Source organism: Zophobas morio, unplaced genomic scaffold (genome assembly GCF_036711695.1).
Source record: "Zophobas morio isolate AGI-343-1 ecotype UQ-CSIRO unplaced genomic scaffold, CSIRO_AGI_Zmor_V1 ptg000008l, whole genome shotgun sequence".
Taxonomy (NCBI): Eukaryota; Metazoa; Arthropoda; class Insecta; order Coleoptera; family Tenebrionidae; genus Zophobas; species Zophobas morio.
Genome location: NW_026972113.1, coordinates 1,724,055 through 1,738,481, shown reverse-complemented (window position 1 = coordinate 1,738,481; position 14,427 = coordinate 1,724,055). Strand labels below are relative to the sequence as shown.

The 14,427-nt window shown below is 32.2% G+C and overlaps 1 protein-coding gene across 3 annotated transcripts in view; it reads right to left on the bottom strand.

The window, feature by feature from the left end:
* Window positions 1-14,427, bottom strand: part of LOC135125006 (serine proteinase stubble) — a 137,023-nt gene that overhangs the window by 11,335 nt on the left and 111,261 nt on the right. For all 3 annotated transcript variants that reach the window (XM_064050272.1, XM_064050273.1, XM_064050274.1), the window contains 3 exons: window positions 10,911-11,035; window positions 4,306-4,391; window positions 3,942-4,048 (listed from right to left, as the gene is read on the bottom strand). In XM_064050272.1, coding sequence (XP_063906342.1) covers window positions 3,942-4,048; window positions 4,306-4,391; window positions 10,911-11,035 — 318 coding nt within the window. The remainder of the gene's footprint in view (window positions 1-3,941; window positions 4,049-4,305; window positions 4,392-10,910; window positions 11,036-14,427) is intronic.

The following is a 14,427-nucleotide window of genomic DNA, read 5'->3' as shown; positions in this document are numbered from 1 at the left end:
AAAATCATATGGAGTAGACCCGACTTTGTACAACTGTAAAAGCCAGGCCTCTTCTCCTGCCCAATGAAATGATTTTTTAGGGTGGAGCTTGTGCGAGTAGGAGCGGCATCAGTAAAACTGTGTTTTATTATAGTCTTCAGGTCTGCTTTTTTAACAAAGCTGATTTTTTTCTAGATATTTTATTTACAATTTATTTATATTCTCACCAAAGATTTGACAGATTTGAGTGGGAATCGAAAAGGTAAAAATGTGATTTTTAATTAACAATGTCAAGAGTTATCACCAGAATTAAGAAAGGGTGGGTGGGCGGGGCTATTGTTTGCTGATAATACTGGAGAAACAATCTAAACTTAACTCATCCCAAGCGGCAGAATATCAGATTTAATTCAAAGACAAAAGTAGCCCCACCCACCCACCCCTACTCCGTTTTGATGACCCATTTTATTGGCCCTGACACGAAAGTTGGATTTTATTTTCACAAATAATAGAATAGAGGACTAATTTTTTTTAAAGCATTTTTATTTTTATTCGATAAACGACGTTGCCCGCAGCTTTTAGTGAGAAATATATATTTAAAGATCATATGGAGTAGACCCGACTTTGTACAACTGTAAAGGCCACGCCTCTTCTCCTGGCCAATGAAATGAGATTTTAGGTTGGAGCTTGTGCGAGTAGGAGGGGCATCAGTAATACTGTGTTTTAATAGTCTTCAGGTTTGCTTTTTTAACACAAGCTGATTTTTTTCTAGATATTTTATTTACAATTTATCTATTTTCTCACCAATGATTTAACAGATTTGAGTGGGAATCGAAAAAGTAAAAATGTGATTATTAATTAACAATGTCAAGAGTTATCACCAGAATTAAGAAAGGGTGGGTGGGCGGGTCTATTGTTTGCTGATAATACTAAAGAAACAATCTAAACTTAACTCATCCCAAGCGGCAGAATGTCAGATTTAATTCAAAGACAAAAGTAGCCCCACCCACCCACCCCTACTCCGTTTTGATGACCCATTTTATTGGCCCTGACACGAAAGTTGGATTTTATTTTCACAAATAATAAAATAGAGGACTAGTTTTTTTTAAAGCATTTTTATTTTTATTCGATAAACGACGTTGCCCGCAGCTTTTAGTGAGAAATATATATTTAAAAATAATATGGAGTAGACCCGACTTTGTACAACTGTAAAAGCCACGCCTCTTCTCCTAGCCAATGAAATGAGTTTTTAAGTTGGAGCTTGTGCGAGTAGGAGGGGCATCAGTAATACTGCGTTTTAATATAGTCTTCAGGTCTGCTTTTTTAACAAAGCTGATTTTTTTCTAGATATTTTATTTACAATTTATCTATTCTCTCACCGACAATTTAACAGATTTGAGCAGGAATCAAAAAGGTAAAAATGTGGTCATTAATTAACAACATCAAGAGTTATCCCCAGAATTAAGAAAGGGTGGGTGGGCGGGGCCATTGTTTGCTGATAAGGCTGGAGAAACAATCTAAACTTAACTCATCCCAAGCGGCAGAATGTAAGATTTAATTCAAAGTAAAAAGTAGCCCCACCCACCCACCCCTACTCCGTTTTGATGACCCATTTTATTGGCCCTGACACGAAAGTTTGATTTTATTTTCACAAATAATAGAATAGAGGACTAAATATTTTTTTAAAGCATTTTTATTTTTATTCGATAAACGACATTGCCCTCAGCGTTTAGAGAGGAATATTTAAAAATCACATGAAGTAGACCCGACTTTGTACAACTGTAAAAGCCACGCCTCTTCTCCTGGCCAATGAAATGAGTTTTTAAGTTTGAGCTTGTGCGAGTAGGAGGGGCATCAGTAATACTGTGTTTTAAAATAGTCTTCAGGTTTGCTTTTTTAACACAAGCTGACTTTTTGTAGATATTTTATTTACAATTTATCTATTTTCTCACCAATGATTTGACAGATTTGAGTAGGAATTGAAAAGGTAAAAATGTGCTCACTATTTAACAATATCAAGAGTTATCACCAGAATTAAGAAAGGGTGGGTGGGCGGGGCTATTCTTTGCTGATAAAACTGGAGAAACAATCTAAACTTAACTCATCCCAAGCGGTAGAATGTAAGATTTAATTCAAAGTAAAAAGTAGCCCCACCCACCCACCCCTACTCCGTTTTGATGACCCATTTTATTGGCTCTGACACGAAAGTTGGATTTTATTTTGACAAATGATAGAATTCAGGACTAAATATTTTTTTAAAGCATTTTTTTATACAAAAAACGACGTTGCCGTCAACTTTTAGTGAGAAATATTTAAAAATCATATGGAGTAGACCCAACTTTGTACAACTGTAAAAGCCACGCCTCTTCTCCTGGCTAATGAAATGATTTTTTAGGGTGGAGCTTCTGCGAGTAGGAGGGGCATCAGTAATATTGTGTTTTAATATTGTTTTGAGTTTGCTTATTTAACACCAGCTGAATACTTTATAGATATTTTATTTACAATGTATCTATTTTTTCACAACGATTTAACAGATTTGAATAGGAATCGAAAAGACAATAAGGTGGTTATTAATTAACAGCATCAAGAGTTATCACCAGAATTAAGAAAGGGTGGGTGGGCGGGTCTATTTTTTACTGATAAGACTGGAGAAACAATCTAAACTTAACTCATCCCAAGCGGCAGAATGTAAGATTTAATTCAAAGCCAAAAGTAGCCCCACCCACCCACCCCTACTCCGTTTTGATGACCCATTTTATTGGCTCTGACACGAAAGTTGGATTTTATTTTGACAAATAACAGAACAGAGGACTAAACATTTTTTTAAAGCATTTTTATTTTTATACGAAAAACGATTTTACCGTCAGCTTTTAGGAATAAATATTTAAAAATCAAATGAAGTAGACACGATATCTTACAACTGTAAACGCCGCTCCTCTTCTCTGGGCCAATGAAATGATTTATTAAGGTGGAGCTTGTGCGAGTGGGAGGAGTGTCAGTAATATCGTGTTATAATGTAGTTTTTACGTTTACTTATTTAACACCAGCTGGTTTTTTCTAGATATTTTATTTACAATTTATCTACTTTCTCACCAACGATAACAGATTTGAGTATGATTCTAATAAAATAATAGTGTTATTAATTAACAATATTAAGAGTCTTCACTAGAATAAAGAAAGGGTGGGTGGGCGGGGCTATTGCTTGCTCGTAAGACAGCAAACAAAATCTAAACTTAACTCCGCCCACCTCCTTTTTCAATTTCAATGATTTATTTTATTTGTTATAAAACAGGAATTGAATTTTGATTTGACAAGCGGTACAATCTAAGATTTAACTCAAAGAAGAAAGTGACCCCACCCACCCACCCCTATTCCGTTTTCATGACCCATTTTATTGGCTCGGACACAATGAGGTACAACTGTAAATGCCACCCACACCTCCTACACTGCATATTCATAAGATTGCAAAAAATTCTAAACTTAACTCCGCTCCAATATTACTGAAGCTCCTCCCACTCACTCAAGCTCCACCTTAATAAATTGTTTCATTGGCTCGGGGACAAGGGCGTCGTTTGAAATTGTACTACATTGTAGCTACTTTAAATGATTGTTTTTTATTTCTGTGTAACAGTTAACGGCAAGGTCGTTTTTCGAATAAGTATCAAAATTGTATTAAAAAAAAATGTTCAATTTAGATTCTATTATTTGCCAATTTAAATACAACTTCCATCTCAGTGCCAATAAGAAGGGTCATCAAAACGGGAAACGGGTGGGTGGGTGGGGCTACAGTCTTACATGCAAGCAATAACCCCGCCCACCTGCCTACCATTCAAAAAAACGACTTTGCCCCCAGCGTTTATATAGAAATATTAAAATTATATGAATGAACGAATCATCGATATCGAATTATTTTCTTTTGCCTTTCTGCCACAGATACATAACCTAAAAAAATATAACAATCTTACTCGTCGACGCAGTGTCCAGCCGTCGCAATCCAGTTCTCATTAAGCACCGCTCCTCCGCACCTATGTGTGCTCGAAAACCCAAAAAACGAGGTCCTCCGCACCGAGACCTAAACACAAAACACAATAAAATATCTCCGACAAATCCGATTATTTCCGGGTTTGCGAAATAAATCAGATTTGCATAATTCTTAAAATTAGTAGAAAGAGAGCAACCTTCTTCACTCGTATAAATAAAAATAATCTGAGAAAGCGCAAAAGTGTACACAGCGTTAAAGCTAGATAAATGTGAGTTAGTATCGGACGCAGGAAAGGGTGAGGAAGACGGAAAAGAAGCTTAAGGAACATCCGTAATTTCTTATCTTACCTGCCAGGGCCATCGGCCGAAGGGAGCGTTCTTGCCGCCGACGATTTTCGACTGGGGTTGCGTTAACATCTTAGGCACACCGCATTCTGCAATTTACACAAAACACCAAAAACATTATATGGATTTCAGTTGCTTGACGGCGCGATAAATGGGGAGATTTAGTGGTAAATGGAATCTGGGGCGGGGCGGGGCGTGACAGTGATGTAAGGCCTACTGGGAGAAAATTAAAAAAGTAAATGGCCAAAAGATAGCTGCTACAATAAAAACATAGTGGTGGAGGATGTAGACGCGAATGAAGCATAAATTTACGCGAAAATTTGAATAAAGTGGTGACTAAGCAGGTTCTAGATACTCTCGATTGCATAGACTCTCTAGATTCTTTAAGGACGCCGGGCAGGTATCCTTACCACTAGACCACGAAGCCGTTTATCTTTCTCCGCTTACCAACGTGTTATTGTACCGCCACAGTAGTACCAATTGGTTCAAAATTTTCCAAATTAATTCATTTTCCGTGAAAATGTGAAAATGACATCCCCTCTGTCTCCTCTCGTTAATCGCAATTTAATTTCCACTAAACCTCAACCGCTAAACACAAGAGTCACTTCCCCTCAGCCGGGAGCTTTTATCCTAATTCATTTTTCATGAGAAAATAAAGCACAGCTATGAAAACACCTCTTTATTGTCAGCGCGGTGTTATAAGCATTCGTGTTATTTTCGCATCGCTTACGCAAAACAGGCAGAAATGGCAGAAAGATTGGCTTCTTCCATGGCGCACTCCAGCGGCGGCTTTGCAGGACTGGAAATTACTTAACGTATTCGAATAAAGCAAATGTCACGCGAGGGTGAGATTGTTGGAGGCACCCCAGGTGATGAGACGTGATGTTTTCATTGGTCGACCTTCACCCTCGGGCGAAAAACAGCAATAGCGTCGTAACGATGATAAAGAAAACCCGGCGAGGCAAATAAAAACGAAAGTCATCGGAGATTCTGAAGCAACAAAGATTTCGATTCTGTCAGTGTAAAGTTCGGATTAGGGGAAAGGAGATTCCTTGATTGCAAAAATATTGAGTTTCTTCGATTGATCTACTTTGTTGTAGGGTTTCGAGATGGCGAAATAAGTACCTACTCAAATTACGGCGTTTTATATAAGGGTTTAGAATTTAAGAGATTCAGCTGCCTTACTTTCGCTTTTACGTTCCATTCATATTATGCGATCTGAATGTGGAATTATCCGAAAGGAACGAACATGGGGAAAGTCAAAACGCAAGAGGTATTTTTAATGATGGATTATTTTATTTTTTACAGGTTAACGACTTGGATGTAAACTAGTTTTTGATGTAGAGAAATAAAGAAAACATTTTTAAAAATCTTAATTTAATATAATGATCAAGTTTCATTTCATGTAAATATAGAGGAAGAACAAAAAAGCGGCGGACTGATAAGCAACCTGCAAAAACACGATAAGAGCCAGTCATGTATTAGTTGGTTGCCGACGTGTGTTCGGTTAACGTCTTTAATAAAATAAAAATTATCATAATAACATCGACGTACCCAAAAAAAATATTGAGAACGTTTTGCTGCATTGTAGCTTAATTAATAATTTTAATCGCTTCCTCTGTTTGCTTAATGCATGCTTAATTGTCGCATTCTTTCGAGGTATAAACATAAACAATTGAAGTTACGCATGTCCTGTAAATATATTTTTAGTTAGTTAGTTTTTGAATGAGAAATCAAAATATTGTCAAAACTGAAAAATTGAAAAATCCAGAATTTTAAAAATTTTAAATCCAAAAATCCTACAATTAAAATATCGAAAAGATATATAGAATAGATTAAAATTTTGAAAAAATACAAAATCCAAAAAACAGAAAGTCGAAAAATCTAAAAATTAAAAAAAAGAATCGCAAAATTGAGAAACGAAAATTGCTAACAATCAAAAAATGGGAGAATTCAAATTTGAGAAATTTTAACTTGGTTGAAAGCTGTTTCGACAGAACTTCCCTCGCACCTAAAGTATAGTAAAATATCTAGCATTTTTGAGTTTTTACAAAATTAATAGAAGCAAAATCAGTTTTATCTTAACAAATACTAGGCCCGCCCACCCGCCCCCTCTTTTCCCAGAGGATATGTGATTTGCCAAAATCAGTTTTATCTTACCAAGTACTAGCCCCGCCCACCCACCCCCTATTTTTTCAGAAGATATGTCATATGCCAAAATCAGTCCTATCTTACCAAGTACTAGCCCCGTCCACCCGCCCTTTATTTTCTCAGAGGATAGTACCTGCTAGTACTTGCTAAGGTAAGTGTTATTTTGACAAATGATATATCCTCTGAGAAAAAAGGGGCGGGTGGGCGGGGCTAGATCTTGCTCAGACAAGATTAATTTTGGCAGACGCCATACTCCCTGAGAAAATAGAGGGCGGGTGGGCGGGGCTAGTACTTGCTAAGGTAGACGGACAGACGAACAAATATACAGACAGACAGATGGAAACGGGGGACCTAATTCTTCGTACTCTAGGGGTCATGAGTAAGATCGAGAAAAGGTAAAAGTAGAGAAATTAATTCCGAAAAATTGAAAAATCTATAACCGAGAAGCCAAAAAATCGAAACAACAAAAATGTAAAAAATCTAAAATTTAAAAATTCGAAAAATTGAAAATTTACAAAATCGAGAAATCACAACGTCATTGTTACGAATCGAAAAATCAAAAAATTGAAAAATCGAAAACTGTAAGATTTAAAAAATCGCAAAATTTTGAAAAACCGAATAAGTAAAAAATCAAAAAAAAAGAAAGTCGAAAAATCTAAAAATTTAAAAATCGAAATATGTACATAAAAAAATCCTAAAACTTAAACATTGAAAATTTGAACATCGAAAATTGAGAAATCGAGAAATCGGAAATATCAAAAATCGAAAATTCGAAAAATTAAAAAATCGAAAAATTTAGATTCCAAAACTGAAACGTCGAAAATGGGAAAATCGAAAAATCGAAAAGATGAATTATTATCGAAAAACTAAAATATAGCGAAATCGAAATCGAAATACTGAAAAATCGCAAACCACAAAAAATCAATAATTCGAAAATAGGAATTTTGAGAAATATATGTGGCCAAAAATCGAAAAATGGGAAAATTCAAAATTGAAACTGAAACATTAATTTCGAAAAATTGAAAAACCGAAAAATCTAAAAAGGAAAACACAAAAAATCGAAAGATTGAGAAATCGAAACAATAAAGTGAAAAATCTAAAATTTAAAAATTCGAAAAATTGAAAATTTTCAAAAGCAAAACATCATCGTCAACGAATCGAAAAATCAAAAAATTGAAAAATCGAAAACTGAAAGGTTCAAAAAATCGCAAAATTTTGAAAAACCGAATAAGTAAAAAATCCTAAAACTTAGACACTGTATATTTGAACATCGAAAATTGGTAAGTCCAGAAATCGGAAATATCAAAAATCGAAAACTCGATAAATAACCAAATCCATTAATCAACAAGTTGAGAAATCGAAAAAAACCAAAAATTTACAAACGACAAAAGTTGAAAAACTAAAAAATCGAAAAATTTAAATACATAAATCAAACTGAAACGTCGAAAAATTGGAAAACCGAAAAATCGGAAAGATGAACTAATTATCGAAAAACTGAAAAATCGCAAAATCGAAATACCGGAAAATCGCAAAGCACAAAAATCAAAAATTCGAAAATTGGAATTTTGAGAAATAAATGTGGCTAAAATTCGAAAAATGGGAAAATTCTAAATTGAAACTGAAAAATTAATTTCGAAAAATTGAAAAACCGAAAAATCTAAAAACGAGAAGGCAAAAAATCGAAGATCGAGAAATCGAAACAACAATAAAGTGAAAAATCTAAAATTTAAAAATTCGAAAAATTGAAAATTTACAAAATTGAGAAATCAAAACGTCATCGTCAACGAATCGAAAAATCAAAAAATTGAAAAATCGAAAACTGAAAGATTTAAAAAATCCCAAAATTGAAAAATCCTAAAACTTAGACACTGAATATTGATGAGTCCAGAAATCGGAAATATCAAAAATCGAAAATTCGATAAATAACCAAATCCATTAATCAAGAAGTTGAGAAATCGAAAAAACCAAAAATTTACAAACACCGAAAGTTGAAAAACCAAAAAATCGCAAAATTTAAATAGATAAATCCCAAAACTGAAACGTCCAAATATTGGAAAATAGAAAAATCGAAAAGATGAATTATTATCCAAAAACTGAAAAATCCCGAAATCGAAATCCAAATACTGAAAAATTGCAAACCACAAAAAATCTAAAAGTCGAAAATAGGAATTTTGAGAAATGAATGGGGCTAAAAATCGAAAAATGGGAAAATGCAAAATTGAAAAATTTTAATTTACAAAAACCGATAAAGTAAAGAGTGAAAAATCGAGATATCGAAAAACTAAAAAATTAATTTCGAAAAATTGAAGAACCGAAAAATTTAAAAATGAGAAGCCAAAAAATCGACAGATTGAGAAATCGAAACAACAAAAAAGTGAAAAATCAAAAAATTGAAAAATTGAAAAATATAAGATTTAAAAATCGCAAGATTTTGAAAAACCGATTAAGCAAAAATCAAAAAACAAAAAGTCGGAAAATTTAAAAACTTAAAAATTGAAATACATAATAAAAATCTAAAAATTGAAAAATCCTAAAAGTTAAACATTGAAAGTTTGAAAATGTAAAAACGAGAAGGCGAAAAATTAATAGAAAACAAAACAATAAAAAATTTAGAAACCCAAAAATTGAAAAATCGAAAAATTTAAATACAAATTCCAAAACTGAAACGCCGAAAAATTGGAAAACCGAAAAATCGAAAAAATGAATTATTATCGAAAAACTGAAAAATCCCGAAATCGAATCCAAATACTGAAAAATTGCAAACCATAAAAAATCAAAAAGTCAAAAATAGGAATTTTGAGAAATGAATGTGGCTAAACATCGAAAAATGGGAAAATGCAAAATTGAAAAATTTTAACTTACAAAAACCGATGAAGTAAAGAGTGAAAAATCGAGATATCGAAAAACTGAAAAATTAATTTCGTTAATTGAAGAACCGAAAAATCAAAAAATGAGAAGCCAAAAAATCGAAAGATTGAGAAGTCGAAACAACAAAAAGTGAAAAATCTAAAAATTGAAAAATCGAAAAATATAAAATTTAAAAAATCGCAAGATTTTGAAAAACCGATTAAGCAAAAATCAAAAAACAAAAAGTCGAAAAATTTAAAAATTTAAAAATCGAAATACATAATAAAAATCTAAAAACTGAAAAATCCTAAAAGTTAAACATTGAAAGTTTGAAAATGTAAAAACGAGAAGGAGAAATCAAAAGAAAACAAAACAATAAAAAATTTAGAAACGCAAACATTGAAAAATTGAAAAATTTAAATACAAATTCTAAAACTGAAACGCTGAAAAATTGGAAAACCGAACAATCGAAAAGATGAATTATTATCGAAAAACTGAAAAATCCCGAAATCGAAATCCAAATACTGAAATATTGCAAACCACAAAAAATCAAAAAGTCGAAAATAGGAATTTTGAGAAATGAATGTGGCAAAAAATCGAAAAATGGGAAAATGCAAAATTGAAAAATTTTAATTTACAAAAACCGATAAAATAAAGAGTGAAAAATCGAGATATCGAAAAACTGAAAAATTAATTTCGAAAAATTGAATCGAAAAATCTAAAAATGAGAAGCCAAAAAATCGACAGATTGAGAAATCGAAACAACAAAAAAGTGAAAAATCAAAAAATTGAAAAATTGAAAAATATAAGATTTAAAAATCGCAAGATTTTGAAAAACCGATTAAGCAAAAAATCAAAAAACAAAAGTCGAAAAATTTAAAAACTTAAAAATCGAAATACATAATAAAAATCTAAAAATTGAAAAATCCTAAAACTTAAACATTGAAAGTTTGAAAATCTAAAAACGAAAATAAAAAATTTAGAAACCCAAAAATTGAAAAATCGAAAAATTTAAATACATAAATATCAAAAGATGAACTGGACATTTTTTCTATAAATTATTTAAAACAATTTTGGGGGACTTTGGTGTTCTATTTTTGGAAAATATTTTTTCCTCGCTTAATCTATATTAGTTTTTCAAAAATTTAAGTCTCTCACTGTAGTCCCCAGCGCGTCTCACAATTCGTGTTTAAAGAGCCAAAATGTGGCCCTTCTGCTTCCATTATTCATCGCAACTCCCAACTCTTTATTAAATATTTATTCGGAATAGGTGGAGACATAAATTTCATCATATTGTATTTACCTACGGTTCTAATTTTATTTCCTTTGTTAGAGTCGACCTTCAGCGCATAAATCATCCCCGTAAGAGCAAACGCAATAAATAGCAAGAAAAGTACGAAACCTCCCCTTTCATAAATAACCGCCCCGATGTGAGCGTCCACGGCACCAAAAACATCAAACCCATCTAGGCTTCTAATAACCCCCTCCGCCCGACCGACCAGGAATCGCCCAGCTTTCTATGAATAAATTTTTGCTCCGTGCTTATTGTATCGGCTTTATTTTCTCCACGCATGTTTTTTTAGATTGGAATCCTTATTTATCGCGCTTACCGATTCTGGCAGAGATTGGCGCTGACACGACATTTCCAATTGTGGATGTTTGCATCAAATCCGGAGCTGTTGAAACTTTTTGCACGGCGGCTTCGGTGGTGACGGCAGGACTCGCTGGAGTTGGCCTGTAATCAATATAATCCTGTAAACTGTCGAGAACAGAAGTAAAAAGGAACGAGTCTAATTTATTCTGTATGCTATTGCAAGATTGTGTGCTGTTTTCGGCTGCTTTTTTCGGGATCGGAGCGACCTCGGAGGATTTGCGAGCAGATTGTGCGAGGATTTTCTCGCGGGTTTATGGCGGGATAGGAAATTACGGTTTGTAAAAGACCGCCCTGAATAATAATTATCGATGGGTTTTCGGGGCATAAGGTGATATCTCGCGAGTTAATTAGAAGACGAGTTTTATCTGGAAACTTCGTACGCGCTGTTGGACACTTTTTAATTCTGGGTGGAGTTTAATTAAAGTTTTTCGGAGGGGCCGGTTTAAGACAAATGTGTGAACAAACAACGTTATTAAAATACGGCCGCCGGATAATTTACGGCTAAATAGCTTATTTCGGTATTAAAACTACACAGTATGGTCCGAAAAACAAAATCGATATGGTGCGCGGAAAACGTATTCCGTACTAAAATTGTATTGGATAATTTTAGAAAATCTTTCCCATTTTTTATTTTTGAAGAGTCAAAAACGGCATCAAAAAAGAACAAAACAGAAGAAAAAAAACACTACAAAAAAAGGCAAAAAGATTCAAAAAATCCAAAAACTTTATGAAATGCAAAAAATCCAGACAATCCCAAAAAAATAACTAGAACATTCGAAAAATCAAGAAAAACCAAAAAGTCCAAACAATCCAGGCAACCCAAAAAATCTAGGGAATACAGAAAATATAAAAAATTAATGTAATGCATAAATCCAGAAAATCCAACAAAGTCTAAAAAAATTCTTCAAATCCGTTAAATCCAAACAATCTAAAAAATCCAGGAAGTCTAAAAAAGTCCAAAAAATCTAGAACATCAAAAAATTCCAAGAAATCTAAAAAATCCACGAAAATTTGAAAAATTAAAAAAAAAAACAAGAAATGCAAGAAACGCAGGAACCTTAAGGAATCCAATAATCCAAAAAATCGAAATATCCAAAAAATAAAAAAAAAATCTGAGAAATGCAAAAAACCCAAGAACCTGAGGAAAACCAAATAGTTTAAAAAAAACTAAAAAGTTCAAAAAATCCAGGAAGTCCAAAAAGTCCAAAAAAATCTATAAAATCCAAAAATTCCAAGAAATCCAAAAAATTAATGAAATCAAAAAATCCACGAAAATTCGAAAAATTCAAAAATTCCAATAAATGCAAGAAACCCGGGAACCTTAGGAAGCCCAATAAATCCAAAAAATCGAAATATCCAGAAAATAAGAAAAAAATTCTAATAGTCCAAAAAAATCTGGGAAATGCAAAAAACCCCATGAACCTAAGGAAATCAAAATAGTTCAAAAATACTGCAAAGTTCAAAAAATGTAAACAATCCAAAAAATCCAAGAAGTCCAAAATGTCCAAAAAATTTAGAACATCCAAAAATTTCAAGACATCCAAAAAATCCACGAAAATTCGAAAAATCAAAAAATCCAAGAAATGCAAGAAACCCAGGAACCTTAAGAAATTCAATAATCCAAAAAATCGAAATATACAAAAAATAAAAAAAAAATCCGAATTGTCCAAAAAAAATCTGAGAAATGCAAAAAACCCAAGAACCTCAGGAAATCCAAATAGTAAAAACTAAAAAGTTCAAAAAATCCAGAAAGTCCAAAAAGTCCAAAAAATCTAGAAAATCCAAAAATTCCAAGAAATCCAAAAAATTAATGAAATCAAAAAGTCCACGAAAATTCGAAAAAATCAAAAATCTCGGGAACCTTAGGAAACGCAATAATCCAAAAAATTGAAATATCCAGAAAATAAGAAAAAAATTCGAATAGTCCAAAAAAATCTGAGAAATGCAAAAAAACCATGAACCTCAGGAAATCCAAATAGTTCAAAAATACTGAAAAGTTCAAAAAATTCGAAAAATTCAAAAAATCCAAGAAATGCAAGAAACCCAGAAACCTTAAGAAATCCAATAATCCAGAAAATCGAAATATCCAAAAAAAACAAAATCCGAATAGTCGAAAAAAAATTTGAGAAATGAAAAAACCCAACAACCTCAGGAAATTCAGATAGTTCAAAAAAAGTAAAAATCTAAAAAATTCTAGGAAGTCCAAAATGTCCAAAAAATCTAGAAATTCTGAAAATTCCAAGAAATCAAAAAAATTAATGAAATAAAAAAACACAAAAATTCGAAAAATTAAAAAATCCAAAAAATGCCGGAAACCCAGGAACCTTAAGAAATCCAATAATCCAAAAATCGAAATATCAAAAAAAAAATAAAGAAAAAACCTTGTAGTCCAAAAAAAATCTGATAAATGAAAAAATCCAAATAGTTCAAAGAAACCAAAGTTCAAAACATCCAAACAATTAAAAAAAAACAGGAAGTCCAGAATGTCCAAAAGACCTAGAAAATCCAAAAATTCCATGAAATCCAAAAAATTAATGAAATTCAAAAAATCCACAAAAATTCGAAAAATACAAAAAATCCAAAGAAATGCAAGAAACCCAAGAACCTTAAGAAATTCAAAAAATCGAAATATCCAAAAAATAAAAAAAATCCAAATAGTCGAAAAAAAATTTGAGAAATGCAAAAAACTAAGACCTTCAGGAAATCCAGATAGTTCAAGGAAACTAAAAAGGTAAAAAAATCCAGAAAGTCCAAAATGTCCAAAAAATCTAGAAATTCCAAAAATTCCATGAAATCCAAAAAATTAATGAATTCCAAAATATCCACAAAAAATCGAAAAATTAAAAAAATCCAAGAAATGCCAGAAACCCAGGAACCTTAATAATTTCATCAAATCCGTTAAATCCAAAATATCTAAAAAATCCAAACAATCCAAAAAATCCAGAAAGTCCAAAAAGTCCAAAAAATCTAGAACATCAAAAAATTCCAAGAAATCCAAAAATCCACGAAAATTCGAAAAATAAAAAAAAATCCAAGAAATGCAAGAAACCCAGGATCCTTAAGGAATCCAATAATCCAAAAAATCGAAATATCCAAAAAATAAAAAAAAATCTGAGAAATGCAAAAAAACCCAAGAACCTCAGGAAATCCAAATAGTTAAAAAAAAACTAAACAGTTCAAAAAATCCAGAAAGCCCAAAAATTCCAAGAAATCCAAAAAATTAATGAAATCAAAAAATCCACGAAAATTCGGTAAATTCAAAAATTCTAAGAAATTCAAGAAACCCGGAAACCTTAGGAAACCCAAAAATCCAAAAAATCGAAATATTTAGAAAATAAAAAGAAACCGAATAGTCCAAAAAAATCTGAGAAATGCAAAAAAACCCAAGAACCTCAGGAAATCTATCCAAATAGTAAAAACTAAAAAGTTCAAAAAATCCAAAAAGCCCAAAGTCCAAAAAATCTAGAAAATCT